Source organism: Ascaphus truei, chromosome 21 (genome assembly GCF_040206685.1).
Source record: "Ascaphus truei isolate aAscTru1 chromosome 21, aAscTru1.hap1, whole genome shotgun sequence".
NCBI classification, from domain to species: Eukaryota; Metazoa; Chordata; class Amphibia; order Anura; family Ascaphidae; genus Ascaphus; species Ascaphus truei.
The window spans coordinates 1,193,270-1,220,336 of record NC_134503.1 but is presented as its reverse complement, the minus strand read 5'-3'; the positions used below and the strand labels follow the sequence as shown (position 1 = coordinate 1,220,336).

Sequence of the window (27,067 nt, the reverse complement as noted above, 5' to 3'; positions counted from 1 at the left end):
CCTTCCTCTTTTGTACGACGTCACCAACCCCCCGGCGGGCGGTACCACCCCCCGCCCCCCGCCCCCCGCACAATGGAACATCCCGAGCGTCACGAGAGGCAGGCAGGTAGGCTCGCGCGCGGTGACGTCAGCAGCCCGCGGCTCTCGCGCCCCAGCCCGCCCTTTTTCCTCTCCTCAGCCTGTGGAGCCGTTAGAAAATGGCCGCCGCGCCGAGCGGAGAGGAGAGACTGTGAGTGCGGGGACACGGGGCCGCTGCGCACCCCCCTCCCACCCCCGGCCGCTGCGCACCCCCCTCCCACCCGGCCGCTGCCTGTCATTCCTGTCCGTGTGTATGAGCTGGGAGGGGGTGGGCCTCGCTGTGTGTGTGGGGCCGTGGTTATTAATCCCGGCCGCTGTGGGAGAATAAAATGTCACCGTGTGTGAATTGCTGACAGTTGGAAGCCTCCGTGGGTGTGAGAGGGGGAGCTGTGGTGATGGGACCCGCTCTTGGTACCCCCCATACCCCACTCCCCCCTCTGTGCCATGGCAGGCAGAGGCCTGGCGTTTCCTCAGTGCGTCACGCCTCCTCAGCTGCAGGCCCGGCACACCCGCAGATATGTGAATCCGAGGCAGGGAGGTGCAGTGAACAGCGCTGTATAAATCTGTGTAAAGCCACATAATAGGGGTGTGAGATACTTGGACGTGTACAAGGTGGTGCTGGGCATATGTGCCACATACAAATGTGCTGGCTGTCCTTTTGTGTGGCACAGAGAAGCAGCACCACAAGTGCTGCATATATGAGACCGGTGCCTGCAGGGGCGCCATATATATGGGACCGGTGCCTGCGGGTATGCCGTATGTATGCATATACACACACGACCGGTGCCTGCACGTGCGCCGTATATATGGGACCGGTGCCTGCACGTGCGCCGTATATATGGGACCGGTGCTTGCATGTGCGCCGTATATATGGGACCGGTGCCTGCGGGTGTGCCGTATGTATGCATATACACACACGACCGGTACCTGCACGTGCGCCGTATATATGGGACCGGTGCCTGCACGTGCGCCGTATATATGGGACCGGTGCTTGCATGTGCGCCGTATATATGGGACCGGTGCTTGCATGTGCGCCGTATATATGGGACCGGTGCCTGCACGTGCGCCGTATATATATGGAACCGGTGCCTGCACGTGCGCTGTATATATGGGACCGGTGCCTGCACGTGCGCTGTATATATGGGACCGGTGCCTGCACGTGCAGAAATATATATATATATATATATATATATATATATATGAGGTGCCTGCGGGTGTGCTGTATTTGTGAGCAGTGGATTTATGTAATTGATATCGATGCTGCCCATGAGCTAGCTGGAAATGGTCACTGGGGGGCATTAATACTGCCAATACGCTGTATATGTATGTTCTGGCTTTGTATATGTAGGCACTTGTATGCCGTGTATGTAGGTGCTGGCCGGCATGCCACATTCCTAGGCTACTGATATATACCTGTGTTTTTAAATATGTAGCTGCTGGCATGTGTCATATGTAGGTGGTGCCTGTGTCATGTTTACCTATAGAGTTTCCATATATGCAGCCTTTACTGTAGGTCACATATGCAGGTACAGCTGCTGTGTATGCTCTGTATATGAAGGTGTGCGATATATACAGGTGCTAGCGCTGCCCATGTGTAATGGTCGTCTAACCCTAAAACACAGCGTAGGTAAATATAGTTCTCTGCATTATAAACAGCTGGCAACACATTTCTGATTTATACACAACTGTAAGGGTTGGGCCATTGTAGTGAATAAAAGCCAACCCGTGAGATTCAATTTTAATAAAAAATGTATATAATATGTGGAAAGGGAAGCTATTTTTCTATTTTTGCAAATCATGTCCGTTAGTCATGTTTTTTTTTTTTTTTTAAATGTGTGTGTTTAAAAAAAAAACCTGTAAACATGTACAGTATGTGATTCGTCGTGTTTTTTTAGTGGTCCTGATCTTATGCAGCCAAAGGTGATGAAACCGTGAGAGATCAACCCTGGTGTTTAACTCAGGATTTAAATTGTGCCTTAGGGATCCTTTTTAATACTAATTTGAAAGGAAATTAGTGTGTGGAAAATACTGTATCAGGCCCTTTATCGGTATTTTAGGAAGTGATGTTGTAAAAAATGTTACCATTCAAACCACAAAAATAGAAGCAATGTGAGCACATTTAAAAGTGACGCAAAAGTTAACTGAAAATATTTGTTCTCAAAGCGCGATATTTGCGTTGCTTTGAAATTTACAAAAGGAAGAATTTCTTGCGTTCAAAATGATTTCAGGAATAATAACTTTATTTATATAGCGCTTTTCAGCCAATAGGAGTTAGGCTTCAGTAAGGGAAAGGAAAATATTTAAGGTTATAAACCAAACACAAAGATACGATACCGCAGGGATGCGCATACTGGGGGGCGTGAGAGTTTTCTGGGGTGGCGCGGGTGGTTACAGAGGCCCCGCGCTCTTCCCCAAGGCAATAAAATGTCAGGGGATCGAGTGAGGCCTCTGGAACCTCAATTTACTTTGCTTAAGTCGGCGTCTGGAAGCGTCTCCATGGCAATGCGGCGTCAAATGCTGCCGTATGACGTCACACGTGCGTTACCATAGCAACGCGGCGTCAAATAACGCTGCGGGAGACGTCACTTCACATGACCCCGTGCGTCATTTGCTGCCACACAGGAAGTGGGGGGGGGGCGGGGCCCGCGGGCACCGGAGAACGAGAGGCAGGGCTAAAAGTTTGCGCGCCCCTGCGATTAAGGATGGGATGGTACTGTAGCTATTAAATGCTGGACAGGTTGTGGTTCATTAATTAAATGCCTGGGTATAGAGGTAGGTCCTGCGCCTGTTTTGATAGATTTCCAGAGCTTAGTTTATTATGATCTGATAACTTTGAGGTACAGCAAGGCCCTGCTTCTTGGCGATCCGCCGATACGGTGGGGCCGCCATGTCCGCAACGGGCCGGCCAGGTGTCGCGCATGTGCAGAAGGGCACATTGCCAGTCTGTGCATGCGCACCTAACGAAAATCGCCGGTTCCACTTTCCGGCGATTTTCGCTTTACGGCGGGTCCTCAGAACGGGACCTGCCGAATTAGTGGGACCCTCCTGTACTTTGAAGAAAATATCTTTTTTTTTTAATGCTGTACAATTTGTTTTTAAAGTGTATTGAAAAATATGTTATCTTTGATTCAATTCCTTTTCCGTAAACATTTTTCCCCTTCAGTGGTTTAAGCTTTTGAAGAAACGATACATAACATGTTGCTGATTTATACACACACATACACACTGCTCTGGTATTGAAGATGCTGTACTCACATTTGCACAAATGAGTTTTGTATTGCCTGGCATGTATCCTTCCTTTTATCACTCTGGTTGTGACTGAAACCGTCATGCCTCACACTTATTCTAGGCTACCACATTTCTAGTTCGCTTAGCCATGGTATTCTTGCGTAACACAGCAATGCAATGCAAGTGAAATGGAGGGAAAATATAATAAAATATATACTTTTGGTGATTTTTAAGAGACATTATTCTGTCTGCAACTATTCTTGATATATTTGTTCTAAACAGACTACTGAAAACAGGTACATCAGTCAGAATCAATATGAAATCTAGAAATTATGTTGCTCTTTGAAATGTGAGTGCAATCCATTATAAATATGATTAGGGATTCTGCTTTTAGGTTTTAACCTAAAAACACCACCAACTGATCAACTTGCACTTTTGGTTAAAACTGAAAATTATGGATAATTTCCTATTGAGTTCCACCTCTTGTGGAGGCCCTAACCACAGGCAAAAGTCAAACGCAACACAAGGGGAGTATGGAAACTAGGGAAGCACCAATAAACACAAATTAAACTATTTCCCAGTGTTTACACTAATAAACACTGATTTTACATTTTTAAATGCATGGAAAAACCGCAAGAAAAAAACAAACTAGAATCCCTAAATGTAATCCACAAGTGTCCATCTATTTATACATTGTCTCCTACAACCTTTTTGCTACATGGATAACATGACTGTCAGTGGAAAATTCTTAGGGAGCAATTGCCACAAGTCAAGTTTTTCCATTTCTGAAATTGTGACCCCAAAATTTTATCAAAACAGTTTCTCTTCTTTCGGATCATAGGTGTGTTTATCCCATTGTCCCACTCAGTCTCATGAATTACTTCAAAGCTTATAATAACTTGCACTAAATCACCATTCTACACAGTACAGAGCGTTCACCTGAAATCCGTATACCTTTTGGTTCACTTGTTGCATCCTGTGCATGTGCACAAGCAGTGCTAGCAAGACAATCTCCCATTTGTGAGTTACTTGCTGTATTGAAACATTCTGTATATTATGAATTTATTTGTATCTACCCTAAAATGAAAAAATATATAATTTTTTACCAAACTTAAGATGCACTCTGTGCTGCGCCAGTTTTTATATATTTTTGTTTTTTTACCTGGATCCACATGGGTGGTCCCACAACGCCCAGCTCCAGAGACGTGCCTGGTTGCCAGGCAACTAGAATTTTTAAATGAGCATTCTCACTTTGAGCCCCTCGTTTTTGTTCTATAGCAAGCAGCTGAACCGCGTTTTTCATTGCCATGGACTCGCTTGTTCCTGAGATACTTACCGGGGAAGGTGCCATTTTAAACCTCCATTTTGTTTCCCAGTTAAAAAAAAAAATACTGTTATTGTAATATTTGGAATCTCTTGCTGCAGTGGGAGCACTGCATGCGAGGTGATAATGGTGAAAGGCAGGGTTGCAGATCTGTCTAAGACATGTGAATGTGCCATCGATTCTTTATTGGCTATATGCTTACGGTGGAGGTTTTTTGTTGCCTTTTTCACCCACCATAACTGTGTGTGTGTGTGTTTATTTATATATATATATATATATATATATATATATATATATATATATATATATTCTCTATATCAACGAAAAAATCTCCCACCGTTGGCATATAGTCAATAAAGACTACCACTTGTGAGCACATTCACACAGCGCACTTCGCAACGCTGTTTCCGCGCCTCAGTCTGCTGGGCGATGCGTGATCATCCCCAGCAGACGGAATGATGCGGGAGCGGGGGAAGATTTCTTCCGCCTCCTTTTTTATTTTTTTTAAATTTTTAGTATTACACTGCAGGGAGCGCGGGACAGGAGAGCGGGTGGTGGTGGGGGGGGGGGCTATGTAAACATAAAACTAAACGTGTGTGTGTGTATAGAAGGGAGCCGCTGCAGCCAGGAATCCCACTTTCAAAATACTCCCGCGACTGTAGCAGCGTGGACGCCGTGCTTTGCAGCCAATGGTAGTTTCAAGAGTGAACACTACCATTGGCCGCCAGGGGTTGGTGACGAGTGCGTGCGCGAACGTCGCGAAGTACACAGTGTGAACAGGGCCTTAGACAGGTCTGCAATCTTGCCTTTCAGCATTATCACCCAGCATACAGTCCTTCCACTGCAGCAAGGGATTCTGGGGAATGACATGCAAATGAGCACACAATGTGTCACCTTTTTGGCTGGAATCCATTTTTCCATTCTGTATTGGCTATATGCTAACGATGGAGTTTTTTTTTTCCCTCTCGTCGCCTTTTTCACCCACAATTGCTTGGTCTGCAGCGTTAAGTATCCTTTTGTATTCCACTGCATATACTACAATGCTACTATATAAGAAAAATATGTTGCTTGGATTTCACTGGTTAACATTTAGCATTTCCTTTTTGTATGTTGAGCAGAAATGTAACTGTACAAAAGACGTATTTGCATCTCTAGGACAGTTTAGCTTCAAAAACTGCTAGGCTCAAATTTTTGAGAGAATGACTGTTATTACAAACAAACACATTGGTACGAGCTTGCGTCATATTGTTTTATTTATTTATTTATAAAATATTTTACCAGGAAGTAATACATTGAGAGTTACCTCTCGTTTTCAAGTATGTCCTGGGCACAGAGTAAAACAAATAATACATGGTTACAAGTACAGTTACATAAATGAACAGGGTATACATTATATACAAGACATTGCGTGCACAGTTAAAGAAAATATATATTATGAGCGTATGAAACAGTTACAGACCAGATTAAAATGTGAGACAGCCTTAGATTTGAAAGAATTTAGACTGGTGGTGGATGTGGTTTTCCAAGCTTAGGAAGGAAGGCTTTAATTTAAATGTGTTTTTGTGAATAGTTTTCTGACCATGGCTCGAAACTCGAGTTATACCATAAAATAGCTACTCTGATTTACAATAGTAGTTATTTTGTTTCTTTAATTATCAACAAATATCCAATTTGCATGCAAATAAATGCATACACACATTAAAGCAATTAATTGTACCCCAAACTGGTGTGGCTAATGACTCTTGAGGGCAGGTTTAAGAACACAGATTTAAAGTAGCAATGTCGCCAGAAATGCGCACTAACACCCTTTTTTTTGTTTTTTTTGTTTTTTTGTCCTTACTTGAATTGGGTGACGGTGGTCAGTTGTGTTTACCAGTCATTTAATGCAACTTGAGGCTACAAAACTTAAAAGCTTTGCCAGGATAAATGTTAAAATAATATTGTAAATTTATTTTGGGCGTTCAAATCACCTAGTTTTAAAGTAACAGCTGTACACCTCTACAGTTTTAGGTTAGTCCAATATCAAATGAGATCAGTCTTTGTCTCCTTTTTTTTTTAACCCCCTTTTCCCGGAATAATAGATAATACAACAAACGCAGTCTCATATAAAAATCAATTTCAAGACCATACTAATGTATGAATTTGATTCAAGAAGTGGTATCATATTTAAATGCAGCCCATATAATCTTGCTGTTGAGCAAAAAAGGGTAATTTATCAGATACCAAAAATCAGTTTGTGTTAATTTGCATGAACTACATTTGTTTCTCTGAACAATGGTGGATTTGTTCCTACAAATTAAGACTGTTGATATATTTTATTGATTGAAAGCCATGATATAAATATATATATATATTTTTTTTTAACCATGTTTTTGCAGAGCTACTTCGCTTTTATTATATACTATTAGTCACAAGGACAGAATGTGGTGCATGCCCGAATAAACCTTTTTTTTTTTTTTTTTTATATGTTTTGCAAGTCTACATTTTGTGTTTTCACACGCCTTTTTGTATTTTATATATCTGCTATGTTTCTGTCCACTTGCGTGTAATGAATTTCAGTCATTTTATTTTTGACATTTGTGAATCTTAACAAGTGCATTATTAGTTCAGTAGAACACTCGTTCCATCATTTTGAAGGACAAATATCAATATTGTAAACTTGTGAATTTCCAAAATATCGATTTGGATGGGTTTTTATGATGAAATATTACTCTGGCTGGCAACTTTACCTTGATGCATTAAAATAGGTGATTAAAGATTAACAAGTCAATAATTGCAACTTTTTTTTAGAAAGTGATATCTTTCCTAATGAGAAGTGTTATTTAAAATTTGCATTTTCAGCCACCAATGGAGTATTGCTAATCTAACCATCTAACTTCCTGCTATCGTGAGATGATCGTATAGTGGAGTTAGGAAAAGTTGAATTCGTTTCTGGTTTTAATCACATTCGGAAGTATGAATTTTTATGAATATTGTATTCTTATTTTGGGTCAAATATGAAAAACAGCTATTTTCTAAAGGTTGGAATTAAGTTATTGCAGTTTTGTAATTGCATTGGAGGATGTGTTCACTTTTTTTATTTTGAGAAATATACATTGTTTTACACTCTGTCTGCATTCTTTTCATCGCTAACGATGGTTATATACAAAACTGTTAAAACCAGCTTTTGAATGATACCTTATACTATTATAGTCGCACCTCGCCCTGGTTTTATTGCCGATTTTTTAAGAAATCTTTTCCTTGCACCTTTTTGTTAGTGTTTTGATGTGTTCTGTAAGTATTGATCAGTTTGCTGCTTTGAGTGCTCGGATTTAATTCTTGCTTTGTAGTTTAGTAGAGTAATGTTAGTAAACCTTCCAGTATGCTCATGGCCTTTCACGTGACATTTCTCTCACTGGTTATTTCTTCCCCTGAAACCAAATATAACCCCCCCCCAAAAAAAAATCATGAGCAGCACAACAGAAAGTGTGTATGTGTGTGTGTGTGTGTGTGTGTCTCTATATCTCTGTAGTTGGTGTTAATAAAGGTGGAAAATGCCACCTTTTCTTAGATTTGTTTTCTTCAGTATAGAGCAAGGATGAAAATATCCCAGGTAACTAAAATATTGTCTCTGGCACCTGTGCAGCGACACAGCACTGGCTGACCTGTCGGTCACAACCGCAACTGGCAACAGCGCTCCCTATTCTGCTTTTGCTAGTGACTCCAAAGCAGAATTTGGGTGTGCTGTGACTGACAGGTCAGCCAGTGCTGAGCTGTTTGAGGGAAATAATTATTTTCAATTCAGTTTCAGCTGTGGGGAAATACAAAATGGGAACCGGTGTGTGTGTGTGTGTGTGTGTGTGTGTGTGTGTGTGTGTGTGTGTGTGTGTGTGTGTGTGTGTGTGTGTGTGTGTGTATATCTCAACACTCTTAATCCATACAAGTATTTAACCATTTGAATGCCCAAAGACGCAGCTACTTCCCAGGTGGCCACATGATGTAGTAGCTACAACAAAAAATATGCTTGTTTTGCTTGGGAAGATCGCATTCTACGCTGATAAGGACCAGTAGGGGGCTGATTCCTCCCCTTCTGGTCCGTCATCAGTAACGGTTATGTAATCTGAGGGGCTGTGCCACATCCCCTCCAGCACTCAAAGGGTTAAGTAAATCTCAATGGGAGTAATTCCTTAAACTGTGATGGTGCTGATCGGGGCGCTATTGACTTTAGTGGAAGTTTCCGATCAATGCAATAACCCTCAATGTCCGTCATGTTAACAAGAGAAACCAATAAATATTATGCTAATATAACTGCATCCTACCGATTTTATAACAAAATGAATTCGTAATGGTATACATTTTTTCAATGTCTTTTATGAGTCCTGCTAGGGAAAGCGAACTGGTCATATTTATGCAAAAGCCTGCACTACTTCCTAAATTGCAATTTATTTGTGGAATTTATTCCAGGTCTTTATTAATAAAGGAATTATTTGTTTGCATCTTTTATTCAAAAACTGATTTCAGCCGGCTTACTACACAATACTAATGTACACCAAATCAACGGGAAGCACTGGCCTTACACAGAGTGGCAGATTTATGGATATGTTTGGTTTACAATGAACTCTGCTTTAACAGTTTGCTCTAATGATGTGTAAAAGTCACACAGCGACATCTTGTTGCACAGTTGTTGCAAGCCAAATCTCTGAACTCTTTATGTAGTTAAGACAGAAATTGCTACAATGTGCAGCATATATCCAGATGGTTTACATTTGAGAATTCAATAATGAAAAGTGCACTATTGACTTCAATTTAAAAAAAGTTTGATTTTGAAAATGAATATGGTTACTTATAATTTATCAAGACATTGTATCATGATCGAGACATGAGATATGCAACTTCTGTTCAGTGCATCCAAAAGGTATATTTCTTTGCACAGTTTATGTAGTTGGCATACTTTAGCTGCTGATATACAGCAGTGCAAAAGCAGACTGTGAATCCCATACTAGACTTCATTCAAAGGCTTTTAAGGCCCTGTTTATAGTGTGCGCTGGTGGCGCGAACAGGCTGTACCTTTGAGGCAGGTCATAGAGCGTGCAATGAAGCGGCAGAATTTTGAGCCAACAGAAAAATTGGATTTTGTCTCGCAATGGCCATGTCATGTGAGCAGCTCAGCCAATGAAGACGAACCAGCCTTGTTACATCACGGGAGTGCCTCCCCTTCGTGAGTTATCTCGGTTCCCAGATCGCTCAGGCGACAGGCGTGCGCAACACCATGTGATCTATCGCGCCCGCACCTACTATAATCGCAGCTGTCCAAGCTGCCTTTTTTTTTTAAATTATTATTATTATTAAATACAATCAGCGAAGATTCGTCTCGGGGGTTCACTAAATGGCTGTCAGTGCTGCAGAATAGGACCTAAAATGCAATGTTTTGTGGGGAAGATCATGTGACCAGACAGTCACTAGATACACTGCTGGAGAGAGGGCAGGGCTCAAAAAGGGGCGTGCCAAAGCCTGTTTCAGAAGAGGAAGGGAATGTGACCGTGTAAAAGGTTGCTATAGAAACAAAAAATGTGTTACATTATAATACATTAAAAATGTCGTTCAGAGTTGTTGGTTTTTTGTTTTGTTTGTTTTTTTATATTATGCTATAAGTATTTTTTCATAGTACAGAACTGATTTATACAATAAAAAAAATACACATGTATGATATTGCTTGGTCTGCAGCTTTAAATTACTCCCCATGGGGAAAAGTAAACCTGTTGAGGTTCTATTTTCCCCAAATCTACATAGACCTCTTTCAGGTTCTCCAATGGGAATAATTATTCTTTCCTATCAAATGTGCCGAATTGTGAAGAAAGTAATCCTTCAGTGGTGTGACTTCAGGCATTAACAAAGTTATTGTTATTTGCTTTTCTTTGTAACATGATAATGTAATATCATACTTTCCATCCACCTCAAGTGATGTGATATATACAGTGTTCGACAAACCTATACATTTGCTCGCCCCGGGCGAGTGGATTTAACCCCCGGGCGAGTAAATATTGGCCCAAGCAGCACACGTTTGGTACTAGGCGGCGAGTAGATTTTTTTGTGTGGCGAGTAGATTTTTTGGTGATTTGTCAACCATTGGATATATATATATTTTTTTTTTTACCATTTTTATATAATTTCTGAAGAACAAAAAGCTGTCCATTGTGGTGTGAAGGGGAGCTCACGAGCTTCGAAGCTAGCCATAGCAAGTTGGATTAAAATAGCAGTTTGCTCTACTTGCCATAAAGAAACTTTTTCCTGTCATTTATTTTTTAAGTAAATACAGGCCTCCACTTAAGGGGGCATCACAATACTTTAGTCAGTTTGAGAACTACAATTAAATACGGTTATGTAACAAAAATAAGAGACAGACAAGAAGTCGGTTATAATAATAAATGGTTGCATTAAATAAACAAAGGTTACACACACAGTATACAGATATTTAAGAAACGGTCAGATATGATTGTGGGCATAAGTACCATTTTATAGACCGGATTAAAATTGTTAGGCCCTGCCTCAAGGAGCTTACAATCTATAGACCGGGTAAATTGACATTGGGTACAAGGGATGAGAGATTTGGTGAGTTTGAGACAATAGAGCAGCTGTTACATTACCAGATAGTAACAAACGGTGACATCCTTTGGCTGACACCTTTTTGGGGCGACTCTTGTGTTATGTCCCAGAGATTCATTATGGAAAAAACTGCATGGCAACACAGTGGCTCTTGTCCTCATTCTGTTAACCCCTTCCATGCTGGCTTGGTGGACAGGGGCAGTGAAGGCATATTGGGGAGCCTCTCTTCTTAGGCCTCGGCCAAGCTTCCCGCTGGCGTGCTGAGGCGCGATGAGGCTCAGGGAAAGCGGGTGCTTTCCCTGGCCTTGCGGGAGCTTTCCCTGCGCGCCGTCAGGGGGCGGGCCAGTGACGTCACGGAGCTGGTTGCCCTCATTGGGCGAACCGGTCACGTGACCGGCCCTGCGCTCCGGCAAGCGGGGAAATTTTAAATTTCCCTAAGACCTACGCTTCCAGCGTGCTTGCGGAAGCGTAGGCGAGCCCCTACTAAAGCCGCTCTAATTGCGGCTGTAGGGGCTCAGTGCTGAGCGGAAGCGCGCCTCAGCGCGCCTCCGCCAGCAAGCAACAACCATGGACAAGGCCTTGGGGAGACACCTTTTGGGGGACTCGGGTGTTGTGATTCTTTGTGAAAATCTTTCCATTGCAAAGTCCTTTTTACTTTTAGCATTCCCACCCTCCTGTCTCCTCTCTCCTCTTCTTTTCTCTCTTCCAGGTAGGATAAAATGTTGTCTGCCATGTACACTCATTAATATAACCGCTAATACCAGTGAAATAACAAACAGCTGAAAACTCGACAATGTTTTTAAATTTTTTAAACAAAATGACATATGTGCTGTGCCGTTTTTCTTTAACCCTGTTGTTGCCGAAAGAGCAGCGGAACCAGAGTGCCACCACCCCTCCAGCAAACCACGATCTCTTCATCCGGAAACCAAAGAGGAGTGTTGCTTTTCCCTACATTTCAGGTCTCCCCGGGAAAATAAGCACAAAAAGGGCATGACGTAGCCACAAAGTCCTGGGGCACGCAATTGTTAAAGCTGGCATCTTTTAATCTTTTATAAGGACCAGTCAGGCTAATCACATTGGGAGCTCATGTTGCCATTAGAGATTGCTCATCCAGACCACAAATTATTTGCTGACAGCTACCTAAGGGTATCTAAACTCATTCCCAAAATCCCATTCCCCTAGTAGGAGATCTGACTTGGATGTTTGAAGCTGTGGTTAGAGACAAAAACATTCATCTACTTCACCTGTCAGCTTTTTGAATCCCGCAATAAAACATTGGGGGGGGGGGGGGGTCATTTTCATTGTCACTTGGGTTTCTTTGTGACTTTTTTGTGAAGCTAAAAGTGCTATTCTTTGGAAAAATAGCTTTAGTTTATGGATATATACAGTACATTCTTGAGGATATGCTTAGAGCAGTTTGGGAATGGGGAACACTGCAGGGCTGTAACCTCGATCTATTGATTTTTCTATTTTGTCAGCTCTTGAAATGAATCCAATACTATTAGAGATGTTTGTGGAAAGATTCAAAGTAATGTATTTAGTGGTAATAAAGTAATATGTTTATACATTTTTATTTTTTTTAGCTAAAAGTCTTTGTGATAGAAAAGTATGTTGTAATTATTCTAAACAATCAGCAAAACTACGACAGAAGTTAGGTTTGCACATTCTAATTGCAGTAGTGTTACCAAGAAAAACCAATCATGTCCGAGAAGGCGATATCCGTTATTGTTCCTGTCTGTACATGCATTTTTGTGGGTACAATTACCAATCACTTAAAATACATTGCAGCTTCATTACTGGATCTGTTTGTATTGTTTAATTTAGCAAATTGTACCATAACGCTAATCTCAATTTGTTACTTTTTGCAAAATAATGCAAATTCAAAACACCATGAATTCTTAGAATATTTCTGTAAGGGTAATTAGATATGGATTTGGGACCTATTTAAAAGAACACTAGATTTGGCTGGGTGTGTTGCCCTGCTGTTTTTTCATTGGACTTTTCAATCTTACAATGTTATGCAACAGAATGTATCAATTGGCCCACAAATATAAAACTCATGCCAACTAGTGTGAGCTTCTGCCAGTAAGTACCCAAGGCATTGCCAATGTCTATAAACCAGATCATTATTAGAAATATGGGAACACGATCTGAAGTATATATGCAGAAGGACTCCGCATTAAGGTATCTGATGGAAATATTTATGATTTAATTGAGGTAGGTGGCATATTTATCCTAGATCAGGTCCAAATTTGTTAATATCTTGAAAAATTAATTACCCCCTTATAAAAACACAAAGTACTAATTACATATTGAAAGTCAATGTGTAAAACGGGTGGAAAAATCTTAGGTGCCTAAAATGACAAACTGTCCAGTCACCGCCTTGACCAGCAACTTACTGTATGCCGCAAAGCATTATCGGGCGCTCATGCCAGGTGTGGCGTGACACAGGTCAGTCAGCATTGCACCACTGTCTTGGGCAGACGAGACGGGGAATCACTCCAGCCCACGCTGCTAGCTTGGGGGGGGGGGAGAGTCGGAGATTGTGTGGTTTGTGTCTCACCGATGCACACAAGTACAATATAATAAGCGCACTCTGAAAAACTGTGGATCATTAACCACGGATAAAATCCTTATTACATTTACAATCTAAGTGAGCACTTTTTTATATATCTATATATATCTAAGAATAGCTGCTCTTAACGAGCGATGGTAAAGCCTCTTATTCCCTTTTTGGAATTAATCTCCTTCCAATGATTCCACAAATCATAGAATAACCTGAGAATAGAGAAACTTCCACCAATGCAATGATTGTATGAGAATGAATGTATTTAAAAATATGAAAACCTAATGCATATTATCAAAAAAGACTTGCATAAGCTGACACACCCACACATGATCTTCCTCATAGAACTTTGCATCTTTGATTCTCTTCTGCTGCACTGACAGGCATTTAGTGAACCCCCGAGCCAAATCTTTGCCTATCGGTTACATGAGAACTGATCGATTGGCAACTTGGCCAATTACTTATTGTTTGGATTGTATTGATGCACATATTAAAGGAGGGAGGGGGGAGAAACAGCAGCTTGGACTGCTACTTTAAAGGAAAAATATTGACACTGTTTGCAATCGTAAGTAGCACAAACTCATTGAAGGACCGTTAATTGTTTTTTGTGTTTCCCAGTGACCTTCATAGTTTGGGTTTGAATGAAAGTGTTGTAGTGACAGGAAGATAATGTCAATTTTGAGTAAATGTGTGCGGGAGGCTCACATTTTGGTGCGTTGTCTTTTTTTTTTGTATGTATAGAAAACCGTAGTTGTGTGTGTGTGTGTGTGTGTGTGTGTGTGTGTTTTCCCTTTTCCCTTTTTGATGCACCACGGAATAGCAGTAGGCTGTATAAATGCTTGTGCCTTTAACTGTGAAGCAACCTTTACAGAACACTTGCACTTGTTATTGGGGTATAGAAGTACATTTATTTACAGTGTTTGTGTTCTAACTCCTCTACATTCCAGGGAAGAAAAATCAGAAGAACAAGATCTTCAAGGTCAAAAAGACAAACCACCAAAACTCAGGAAAGTAAAAAAGGAGAAAAAGGATGAGCGAGAGGATGAGATGCCGGAGCCGCCCCATCCTTCTGCGCATCAATCAGCAGAAGCAGGGAAACCCGAGTCATCTGAAAGTGCAGAGATGGTCCCTGCTGTGTCTGACGCCTCCGCCTCCCCCAAGCAGAGGCGGTCTGTTATCCGAGACAGAGGGCCCATGTACGATGATCCAACTCTTCCTGAAGGCTGGACTAGGAAACTTAAACAAAGGAAATCTGGTCGTTCTGCTGGAAAATACGATGTATATTTGATCAAGTAAGTTAATTGGAGACGTGCAAGAATGGGGTACATTATGTGGCTTGGTTATCAAAGTAAACTTAATATTCTTCTAGAATAACTTTATTTCATCTGAAATAATATCTATGAAGAACATATGTTGGTGCTGCAACCACCTGCAATTTTTTTAATTAAGCACAGGTGAATTATTTTTCATGCTAAATTATTTTTTTTATAGCGTTTTCTAATGTATTTAACCGCATTCTTCTATATTTTATTTTAATATTTGCATTTGTTGCTATTGTAGATAAATAAACAATGCAAAATATGAGTTCCGTTGAAAATAATTCGCTCTTATTTTTCCCGTTTTCACAGTCCACATGGAAAAGCTTTTCGGTCCAAAGTTGAGCTTATAGCGCACTTCCAAAAGGTAGGCGATACGGCCCTCGAGCCTAATGATTTTGACTTCACTGTAACTGGGAGAGGGAGCCCGTCTCGAAGGGAGCAGAAACAGCCGAAAAAACCCAAAACTACAAAACCTACTGGCACAGGCAGAGGGCGAGGAAGACCAAAAGGAAGTGTTAAAGCAAAGCAAGCTGTCAAGTCAGAGGGTGTGCAGGTCAAAGGGGTGATAGAAAAAAGTCCGGGAAAACTTCTGGTCAAAATGCCTTTTTCAGGAGCCAAGGAAGAATCTGATGCGACAACTTCAGACCAAGTCCTGGTCATCAAGCGTCCAGGCCGAAAAAGAAAATCTGAAACTGTTCCAGTGGCAGCCCCCAAGAAGCGAGGGCGCAAGCCAGGCAGTGCCATCGCAGCTGCAGCAGCAGAGGCAGCAAAGAAAAAAGCAATCAAAGAGTCTTCCGTTAAGCCCATCCTAGAGACCGTGCTGCCAATAAAGAAGCGCAAGGCCAGGGAGACTATTAGTGTTGACGTCAAAGACACAACTACGCCTGAGTATCCTCCCTCCGTCATAGAAAAAAGCAGCAAAGGACAGAAACCTGAGAAAGGTCCAGAAAGCATAAGCAAAGAAGAAGAAAAAGAAGAAAGCCCTAAAAGTAGATGCAGCAGCCTGAAAAAGGAGCCGCAGCTTCACCACCACCATCACCACCACCACCACTCGGAATCACAGGGGTCCACAACAAACCCAGAGCCAGAGACTTCCAAGGACAGCAAAAGCTCCCAGGAGCCCCAAGACTTAAGTGTCAAAGTCTGCAGAGATGAGAAGATACCAGAAAGTGATGGCTGTGCACAGGAGCCAGCTAAGACTCAACCCACAGATAAGTGCAAAAACCGAGGGGAAGGTGATAGGAAAGACATTGTTTCGTCGTCTGTACCGCGCAGGGAGGAGCCTGTGGATACCAGGACACCGGTGACGGAGAGAGTTAGCTGACTTTAAGTGGATTAACAAAAACAGTAACAAATAATAAAGGCAGCTGTTGTCTCTTCTCCTTGTGGGTAGGGCTCTGACAAAGCTTCCCTATAAATGAAGTAAAGAAAAGTCTATATTTTTTTCCTCCTGTAGCTTGGAGTTTCGTAGCTTCGGGGTGGGAGGGAATGGTGAATGTGGATCTTTTTAATACCGACGAGCACAGTCAGTCAGGGGTGAAGACTTCTTACAGAGCCAGAAGCAGCTTTGCACTTTTTTTTATACTAAATAGGCTCCTTTCAACATGGCTTACTCTGCATCATACTACTGACCATGATGGGCTGTTTCCCCAAGTCTTTAGGTATGCCAACTTTTGCTTTCCTCCTGTTGGTAAATTAAATTCCCAGTGCCATCACTAATGCGTTTCACACTTCCTGGAAGCAGTGTAAAAATATTTTAACTATAAATAATTATGGTAAAAAAAATAAATCATAAGGGGTTTGAATTCATGCTGACCTTAGTATAGCCAAATGCCAGTGTCCTATGGACCCAGGCAGGGTTTTCAAACCTTTTTAGCCTTTTTAATAAGGTGTCCTACTTCATCGCTAATGAAACAGCCCCTCCACCTGCGCTTGCTTGTAGACTTTAATCTGCTCTCTTGTTTCTCCTTGTTAGTTTACAATGACAGCTAGTGTGTTACCTCAGAGGCTCATGTATATATTTTTATGACTATTGGGTACACAAGTAAGTAGGTCATTCTGAACTAAGGGGGTGATTAATAAAAAAACATTAATTTGACAAAGCATTGAATCAAGAATGTATCAGCTGAATGAGATGCATTAACTTTTAATCTTAACGTCTCGCAGGTAGTAAAAATGATGCTCTGTGTGGAACAGAATAATCCATACCCAATGATGGAAGTTACTGCATTATACAGTATGCCAAGCTTCATTGGGAAATGTTCAGATGCACACAGAAAGCGAGAGATGCAGGTCATAGATGTACTTCCTCAAGCACCACTGCAGAGACTTCTTTTCCACACATACAACAAAGTATGTTTCGCTTCGAGGGAAAACGTTTTTTAAATGTTCTTCCAGTTCATTTTAACTCCAGTAGCTTTTTACTAGTAATAATCATTGTTGCACTGTTTAGTCTCTTAAATTACCCAGTAAACAAAAAGCAACTGGTGCAAATGCAGAAAGTAGCTGGCTTAGTGTTGTGTATAGGGGTGTGTGTTTTTTTGTTTTGTTTTTTTAAATGCCTTCCTAAATCTCGTTTTGCAAAACTGAATGGATAGATACAATTTTTTATGCGATTGGCACTGCGTTCGTTTGAATGCAAGTGGTCGAGTGAAGCTGCGAAACTCTAAGTGTTCCTAGTTTGGTGGGTTTTCTTTAGCAGTTTTGTAAGGACTTCCGGGTTAGGTGTTTTTTTTTGTTTGTTTGGTTTATTTTTAGCATAAGAATTAATATTACAGCTCCAAGTACCCAACAACCAACAGTAGCACTTTGCTTATGTGACACCAATCACTTCTGCAGCAATACACGTTCGTCTTTGCAAATAATTACAGAATCAATGTGAGTTTTGTGCTAGCTTTTTGAAGAAGTCATGTGAAGGCCTTTCTAATCAAATATCTATTTGTGGAGACGCTGTACGTTTGCATGTATATTACACTTCAAACAATACATGTGCATAGTAATTACCGTTCTATTTACATGCACATACCTTGCTTTACAGAACTTGTATGTACAGGACCTCAGTTCTGATTTAAGCAGACGTACAGGGTTATTCATTTATCGCTGGTGGTGGTGACCGGAGCGATATTGCATGAAACTCACGTAGACCTCAGTGGGAGTTTCCATGTGACCTCGGCCAGATCGGCACTATCGCAGTTTAACGAATAACCCCACTATGTTTCTTTCATGCTCAGTCTGAAGCATTTTTCTATATAACTAAAAAAATGGAATGTGCTTCGCGTCCTCTTGTTCTGTAGGGGACGGGAATAGGAATAACCCATGCAGAATGTGCTGTTTGGTTTGAATGTTCTCCTGCTGAAGGTGTCGTGCTCTTGGAAGTCCTTAACAACCAAATGTTTTTTTTTTTTTTTTAGCTTTTTGTTTAAAAATAATATATTTTTTTTTTTTTGAGAATATGTATATATATTCTGTCAAAACAGGATAAAAAGCACCTTATCAGCCCCTTCACTGCTGGAGATCCTGCAGCCCCCTGATGGCAACCAGAGAGCGGGTTGAAGAGGCAAAGTGAGGTTGTGCCATTTTCTGTTTCCACAGACATGCGCTTGAGCATATGTCAAAACTGTGGATTTTTTTCTTTTATATAATTCATGTCTTCAGAGGTTTCATCTTGCACAAATCCTAGGAAATAATTTTAATAAGATCATGTGGATATTTTCATTGGGCAAGTATACTTTACATTTGTTCCATTTCTTTGCCACTCTAGCAAATTATGGCTTTCCTAGCTTCAAGACAACCAGAAATGTCAGGTTTCAGGCCTGGATTTGCAGGCGGCGTTGTGTATATAACCTCTGGGTGCAGCTTGTTAAAGGAGAATCCCAGCATTGTGTTCTCCTGACCGCTCAGATCAGCAGCCCGCCGAGTGACTCTCCTGAGGTTTGTGTTTGTCGGCGTGACGCTGGGTATTAAGCCAGACAGTACCGGCCTAGGACATTTGGTCGCAGCCGTTTCACTGCAACAAAATGGCCACTGACGCTTTTCCGCAATTCACCCCGCCGCTGGAAGCTGCCACCGCTGGCCACTTTGCTACTAAAGTAAGTGCCTTACCCTAAACCTCTTTTATGTGACCCATACCCTAAACCGTAATTAAACTTACCTTAGAATCCGCAGAGATTCCAGCGGGGGATCGACTGCGGCGGTGAAACAGTTGCAACCAAATGTACCATTCAAGGCAGTACTGTGTTCTTGCATCTACAGACTCCTACATTTGTTTTAGTGTGCCACAAATGGGCTTATTACAGACATTTCCGCCGGTCCCTTAGAAATACCATACTTTCAGGTAACACAGAAAACCCATCTGTAAAAAGCATTTCTATTACAATATTGAATACTTTGGGGGTTTTTCTAAAGCCAGAAACGTGCCCTTAGTCCCAGTGCAATTCTTTGATCACCTCCCGATAGTGGGCACCTTGGTGATGTCCTAATCAAACCCGCACCTTGGTGATGTCCTAATCAAACCTCCCATTACTTGTAGCATTGGAGTCATGTGAGGATTTATGAAAGACATTTACACACATAACTAGGTGCAAAATCTAAGTATGATGAAGTACCCCAGATACATGGTTTCCATTTGTTTGTGTTAGTTTTGTGGGGGACTCCCTCTATATTAGACAGTGTTGTTTTCCTTATAGTGGAAAGATGAATTGCATGAGCAGTCTATAAAAGAGCTTCAAATGATGATAAACACTGGGTTTCACTATACCTCCATAATTACAACCACAAGGCGATTGGAAGGGTATGTTCTACTCTGCTTTATTCTTTTTGTGAGCGATTCTTTAATCAGTGGCAGGATGAAGTCACTTGTGGTTGCAAAATTCGGCAGATAAAGTGTGGCTCCTGTTTCTTATACCTGTTTGGTATAGTAAGAACATTTCAACACTCCTTTGTCCCTTCACTGGCCATCCATCACTCTACTGAGGTGTTGCACTGAAAATGTCCTCCGTTTCTCCTCAAATGGCAATCTCTGGCACACAAGTTGCATGTGATATGTGATGATACAGGTTTGCGTTTTGCTCATATTACACACGAGCATCGTTTTCATTTACACTCCATGATTTATTGCCTTTCATGCATTTGGGTTAAGTTTAAAGATTAAGGACACATGTCCGAATGAATTCAGATTTAAGCTGTGCATTTTCCATCAGTTTTACCTAAACCTAGTTACCTGGACCTATTACGAGAAATATGATTTTTCTGTTTGTTTTTTTTAATACATGCTGTAATAGAAAAACCATTTTGAATGCTCCTTTTATTTATATGGTCGCTCTTTGATAGTCCAGAGTTGCAAAGGAAAGAGATGCATTTTCCCCCAGTCTTGGACGAGTTCAGTGACCACCATCTGTACAAATGATTAATATGCCTGGTTTTATCCGCGCCCTTCGGATAATTGTGCCCTAATGTACAAACAATGGAAAAGACGAGTTAAGTGGCCGATGGTGAATAAACAGACGTATACATCTTGTGTTCAGGATCACAAACCAGCCTCCTGTTCTTACATGAGGATACAATGTCATTCCTGTGTAGTTGGTGGAAGATGGCAACATTTTATATATGGCTATTTGACTTTCATTATTTCGATATTTTCATGGTTAATAATGTCCATGCCCATCAGAATAACACTATTGTGTTTTAATTTCAAATGTTTACAACCAGTATCTTATCGAGAGAAACAAAAGCTGGTTCTTAATACTGATTTTTGCTTCCCTAAGTAATCACTCTCCCTTTATTCCCCAGATCTGTAGTTTGTCATCAATATGATTTTTTTACAGTGTATCTTGACACTCCTCCAGTTTTTTGTGTGTTTCTGCCTTGTAATACAGATTGTTCTTTCAACACATGAAGTAACAATGTTTTCTGTCTCCCCTCCCATGGCTTGCGCCTTTCTCAGCAGAAGGAATAACACCATGAGCGAGACTAGATTTTTATATTTTAGAGAGAATTGCGAGTTTCAGTAATGTATTTAAACACATTGCGTTAATGCAGTCTGCTTTAAAATGAACAAAGAAGTAAAGGAATTGGCATTTTGTGTCCCAGATGCCAAGGTTATCAAACAGGGAAGGGTTTCTATCAGGTTTTTTACTCGCCATAACTTATTTTGTGTCTGGTTGTGCCACTACCAGCTCCACATTATAGCCCTAACCACTGATGAGGTGGTCGACATAGCTACCTGTGAGTAGGTTTACTGGCTATGCACGTAAGGCAGGTGTAAGCGGATAGGGATCCATGTTAAAATGGAAATGAAGCAAATAGTGATAGGGTGCTTATTGACATGTCGTCATTACCCAGAATCCCTGGCTGCAGTGGAAACATTGCATGTGAAGAGATAATGGGGGGAGGCAGGTTTGCAGACCTTCTCACAAGTGGGATTTGTATAAGCTGTATCCAAGTAACACGTGGGTAAGAAATATAGATGCACGACATGACGCAATTAGTGAGTGACTAAACCTGGTTTGCCTAACAAATATTAACCAATTTGTCTCATCTTCCAAATGTAAAAAAACAAAACATTTTGATATATAGTAATTTCCCAGCTATAAAATAATTGAAAGATACCTTACAGTATAAACTGTCATTTGTTTGAAGATGGACCATGCAACAAGGCCACACAGCTTTTTGTTTTCTGTGATTGTAATCCACGGGAGCCTTTGCTGCTGCTTCCGCTGCCGCCTGTAGGCTGCACGCTCCGTGTCTTCCAGGCCCCGATAAAAGGAAGTGGCTTTTAACAAGAATGTTCCATTACCCTCTCGCCAGTTAAAGAAACATGCAGTGTGTTGTGATCTGTTTAAATAATAACTCATACCTTTTTGACATTGTTCTCAAATTTCCCTTGCCCTAAAATAAACTAAATTATTTATTAATGTTGCCACACTGACTGCTCCGTTGGGTTAGATATGGTTTCCATACATCCAATTATTGAATTATTTATTGCACAAGGCCACTGTTACGGGGACGTTTGTACAGCTTTATAAGCACCTTTCACATATTTGTGTGCCCTTCTTTATAACGCAGGTTAAGCAGAGTCTCGCTTTTGCACAACCTGCTGCCATTAAACATGACAAGTGTTTGTCTTTTCAGTGGATCGCATAAGTAGTAACGTTTTAAACTAGAAGTCCAAGTTCTACAAATCTGGTTTGGCAATTATATTTATTTCACTCGGCATGATACCCCCTCTAACCGAGCAGTAGAAAACGTTTAAGCACTTCATTATTTTTTAATGCATTTAAATAAATAACTGTTAAATGTAACAGGAAACCATAGGCAAACCAGATTTGGTTTAAGGTGCTTCCTGGAAGGCCGAGCACAGCTGTGAGCGAGTAAGCAGAACCACAAGTGGTGACCTAAGATTTTCTTTGCACTGTGCAGGCCTCCCTGGCTGCAAAGAGGTTAAGAATATGTGGTTTTTCGTTTTGTAGCTGCCTCTTCTCATGAGCATTGGGGACATCTGCAATCATTTGTTTTTTGGCGGGTACAGAACTGACGGCAAATACGCAAGTTATGAACATATGGTGTATCCCTTGAGACTCCACCTGTAATTTGCAAGAGTCCTGTGCCTTTACCTGTTGAGTGGTTGCAGAAGGAAGCTCTAAACATCCTGGCGTTCATTTAAATATTGCTGCATTGAGTAGTACTAAACTACTAATGGACCGGCGAGCCTCTACCTGCCTTGTCCTGCAGCATATAGTCGCATCTATTTTGTAATAGAGAGATGCTTCGTAGAATGTGCAGCACTCGGCAGATGGCTTAACAATGGTGTTTTAGCAAGTGCTGTGTGATTAAATCAGTGTGACAACTCTGGGGCAAAAACATTTACTCCATGTGTATCAAAGAAGAAAAATCCTATTCACTTCATGGGGATTATTTTGTTTGATAAATATACTGCTGTTTTTTGCTCCAGAATTGCACCACTTTTGCCTGTTTATTGGGAATGCCACACTAACTGGCTAAAAAACCTGAGGTGGGGTGGCACTTCCTGCTGTGTAATCCCTGATACTGTTACAGCCCTGATCATGAGTGGGATTCTCTTACCTGTATACAGAGAACTGCAAGCAAGGATAAATAGGGTCCTTCACAAGTGGGGGGGCTTGCCCACTTCCGCAGCTCTTTCCCACTAGCACTTTTTCTTGTAAAATAATAATCTCAAATAATGAATCCATAAACTGACTGACTACATGTATGTTTTTACTCTTAACATTACTCCCATTAAATGCAAATACTTTTTATTGTGACAAGCATTATGCACGTGGCTTGTTTTTTTTATTTTATTTCTATTTAAATCTTGTTGCACAAACTACAATCACGTCTAAGTTTTCTGCATCTGTATATTGCATTTTTTATTTTTTTATTTGCTTGTGGCCCCCAAACAGGCCTGTTGGAAATATACCAGTTGCTTCTTTCTAAGACCTCTGATATCAATAGCATAGGTCAAGGGAAATAAAAAATATATACTGCCTGCCAGTCTGCTCCTGTATTACAGCAGGTCTATGACCCCCTGTGCTTCTGGTATTATATATATATATATATATATATATATATAATATATATATAATGTGTGTGTCAAAGGGCGCTTCCCTGTGTTACGTGGAGGCATGGAATAAAAAGGAACTGCTTTTGCACTTCTCCGTTACAATACAGATATATATATATATATATATATATGACACACACACACACACACACGATCTGTGACTGCAATTTTCATTTGTTTGATATGTACACTTTACCCTGCTGGAGACATCGGTGCAGATGTAACTTTTACGTACAGGCTTGAAAATGTCTGGCTAAATGAATGTTCCATGTTGGTGTAAATAAATGCATGCAGTCCCTGGCTCATTACTGTAGTAATATGCAGTCCCTGGCTCATTACTGTAGTAATATGCAGTCCCTGGCTCATTACTGTAGTAACATGGTTGTGTGTTTAAACTGATGGTGCATTGACCGCTCAGAAAATGCAGATAGGTATGTATGTGCCTGTACTTTTTTTCCCCTCCATAATTACTTTTAAAATCACTGTTTTTGCGTAGGAGAAATATTGGATATTATGACAGGATGTAATTTAGCCTTCCTATACATTGATTTATACAGCTCAACCCCGTTATAACACAGTGCTTGGGGTCCAAAGAATCACATCGTGATATAAGCGGATCGCGTTAGAAATTTCTAGCCATTAACTTATACATGCTATCAATTTCGTATGTCTTGTTTTTGCACGCTATAATTGCAATACTATAGAATAACAATATAGAAATAATGTGCATTTGTATTGTCAATCTTTTATTGATGCATTGTACAATACAACTAGATTATTGGTGTGTTAAATACTGTAAAGTATTCATAAATACGGAAATTGGGAGCCACGCTTGCATCGCGTTATAAGCGGATTCGTGCTGTAGCAGGGTTGAGCTGTAACTATATAGTAAAGACACAAGTGAAATAAATATTGCATGATTGGAAAAAAGGTAACGGACAAGGTTTGGTTTTGTTGGTCAGGGCGGCATCTTACATTTGACATTCTAACGGTTATCCGATTGTTAAAACAGGTAATATTCAAATAAATGCATAAGATCTAGCATACTGTCTTCTTACAACACCTCCTCTCCCCCTCTGCTTTTCTCTTCCAAATGGGATGGCAGCACAAAGTAGGCCCATCGCACAGCAATGCTTCCATAAAACGCCAATGTGCTTCCAACATCATCTCTGGATGTCCAAGCTACACAGTCACACTGTACAGCTGGGCAACTCCAGTCAAGTGCCACCAGCAGGTCAAGTTTTCAGACTATCCCTACTTCAGCACAGGTGGCTCAATCAGTGGTTCAGTCTTTGCATGCACCGCCTGGGCTGTAAGCCTGACCTGTTTATGACCCTTGAGAATGAGTTGTCCACCCCTGCTGCAGAGGGAAAGCTTGGGAAGTAGGGGCTGATCATTTCCACTAAATATTCTTTAACTGGTTATGGAAGAGACCATGAAGTAATGTATTAGCTGCTCTGAATGCAAGTGGCAGATACATGAAACACATTGCTAGTTTTAGCAGCTGCACTATTATGGGATTGGTTCTTTTCACACTTCAGAGATGCTTGTGACATGTTTGGGCTTCATATAAAAGTATTGGCATGGTAACAGTTCCTACCTAGCGTGTTACGGTTTGCCACGTGTCTTCCTAGTTGATATAACAACCTCATCACTGCCATTTTATGTACCGGTAACATGCCTCCATCCCATCCTAACGGCATCTTTTCTATTCAACTTGTGTCTTCACAGAGAACTAATGGAGTCTTTTAATCAAACAAATGCTTTAAAAAGCAACAATACTAGCTATTTTATTTATTTATTGTGCTATCAGTTAAAATACATTACCAGAGAAGTAAGCAGAAACTGTGAGCAGCTAAAAAGAATGAAGCATGATTGGGAGTTAGAGGCAGCCCTGTAAGATTAAAGTATACTAATGGCAGTGACATGATTTAAAGCTGCAGGTAAAGCAATATCCTGCATGTGTGGTTTTTTTAATAAATCAGTTCTGTAGTAAGAAAAAATACTTTTAGTATTTTCTGTTTTAAAAAAAAATCAACTTTGAAAGACCAATTTTCCTGTATTCTATTTTAACAAGCATGCTAGTTCCTAAAGCAACGATTTACATTCCCCATATTTAAAGATGTCGCCAAACTTTGCCGATCAATAGACGGAGAACGAATTGACCGGCAGCTATGCAGTTCTTTAGGTAATTAGAGATTGCCCACATGAAACTATTGAAGTAAAAAAAAAAAAGACTGTGCAGCTTTAAGGGGTTACATCTGCATTTTTTTTTTACCAAAATCCAACACCTATAAGTATTCAATATTTTAAAAGTTTGTTTATTAACTCGGTGAGCTGTGCGTTGGATCTTATTTTTGTCTGATGAGGGACAGTGTGGGTAATGGTAGAGAAAACACTTGAATGATAAACAGTCCTGCAAAATAAAAATGCATCTTCCGTTTTCTAAATGTAAAAAAAAAAAGGCCAAATCTCTGATTTAAGCACAGTTAGAAGACCATTCGATTGTGAAATTCTTAGCAGAAATAAAAACATTTTTGTTATCAGAGATTGAACCTTTTAACGTGGCATTACCTCTTGTCCTAGTTCCTTACATTTACAGCAATGCAATTATCTAAGATACTGATCGATCTGTTCTCAACAAAGACTCTGCTTCCCAATATGGCCACCAATTTTAATATAGGAAGTGCTGTTGTTTCCTAGATGGTTGCTATAGCAACCCAGTGAAGCTTAATGCATTAAAAAGGGCAGTTTATAGAAGTGCATTTTTTTAAATCAAATACTACACAACTGATTTACAAAGAAAGCACAGGATTTAGAATACAATGCTACTTTAACACACCACAGGAGGAAATTCAATGCAGGTACTAACCAATCTGTAAAATGTTGTGATGGGCATAATTTTTAAATTGATAACCAACTGAGAAGTGCAAAAGGATGTTACCTTTTTGTATGCGTTTCCTTCACTTGACACAGGAGCCCGTTCTTAACTGCTTCCGTCAACAGCTGCTCCAAAACAGACTTTGCTTCAAGAAAACGTAGTAATCACCTTATGACCAAATATACAAGGACTGTTATTTAAATGTATGCTGAGTGCTTTCTCTGTCCAGTTCTGCATTGTTAACACGTATCAGACTAGTGCCTGCTTATTTTCCCTGATCTTCCCCCTCCAAAGTTACTATTCTCGTTAACTTTTTCATTTCCAGTCATGGAATTCCTTGCTAGTCCGTTAAAACTGTGGTGTTGAAATTTTATATTTGTGTGTAGATTTTGATGGGTAAAAGATGACGTCAATAAATGTTTTATCTGAAGTTAGTAATGTTAAACGAAAATGAAGTAATTGTTCCAAACACAACTGCTTTGTAACACATTAATAAATATGCTGAACGCTA

General features: G+C 40.6%; 1 protein-coding gene across 3 annotated transcripts; it reads left to right on the top strand.

The window, feature by feature from the left end:
* Nucleotides 1–4: 4 nt before the first annotated feature.
* Nucleotides 5–27,067, top strand: MECP2 (methyl-CpG binding protein 2). Of its 3 annotated transcripts, XR_012789550.1 has the most exons (4): nt 92–229; nt 14,726–15,070; nt 15,407–17,449; nt 18,858–27,067. XR_012789550.1 is itself a non-coding variant. In XM_075578339.1 (3 exons), the coding sequence occupies exons 2-3, from the start codon at nt 14,826–14,828 to the stop codon at nt 16,419–16,421; spliced, it is 1,260 nt and encodes a 419-aa protein (XP_075434454.1). In that variant the 5' UTR covers nt 5–106; nt 14,726–14,825; the 3' UTR covers nt 16,422–27,067. The 3 variants fall into 3 exon arrangements, 2 of the variants coding, with proteins under 2 accessions (XP_075434454.1, XP_075434453.1); XM_075578339.1 differs by having other exon boundaries at nt 5–106; nt 15,407–27,067; XM_075578338.1 differs by having other exon boundaries at nt 15,407–27,067.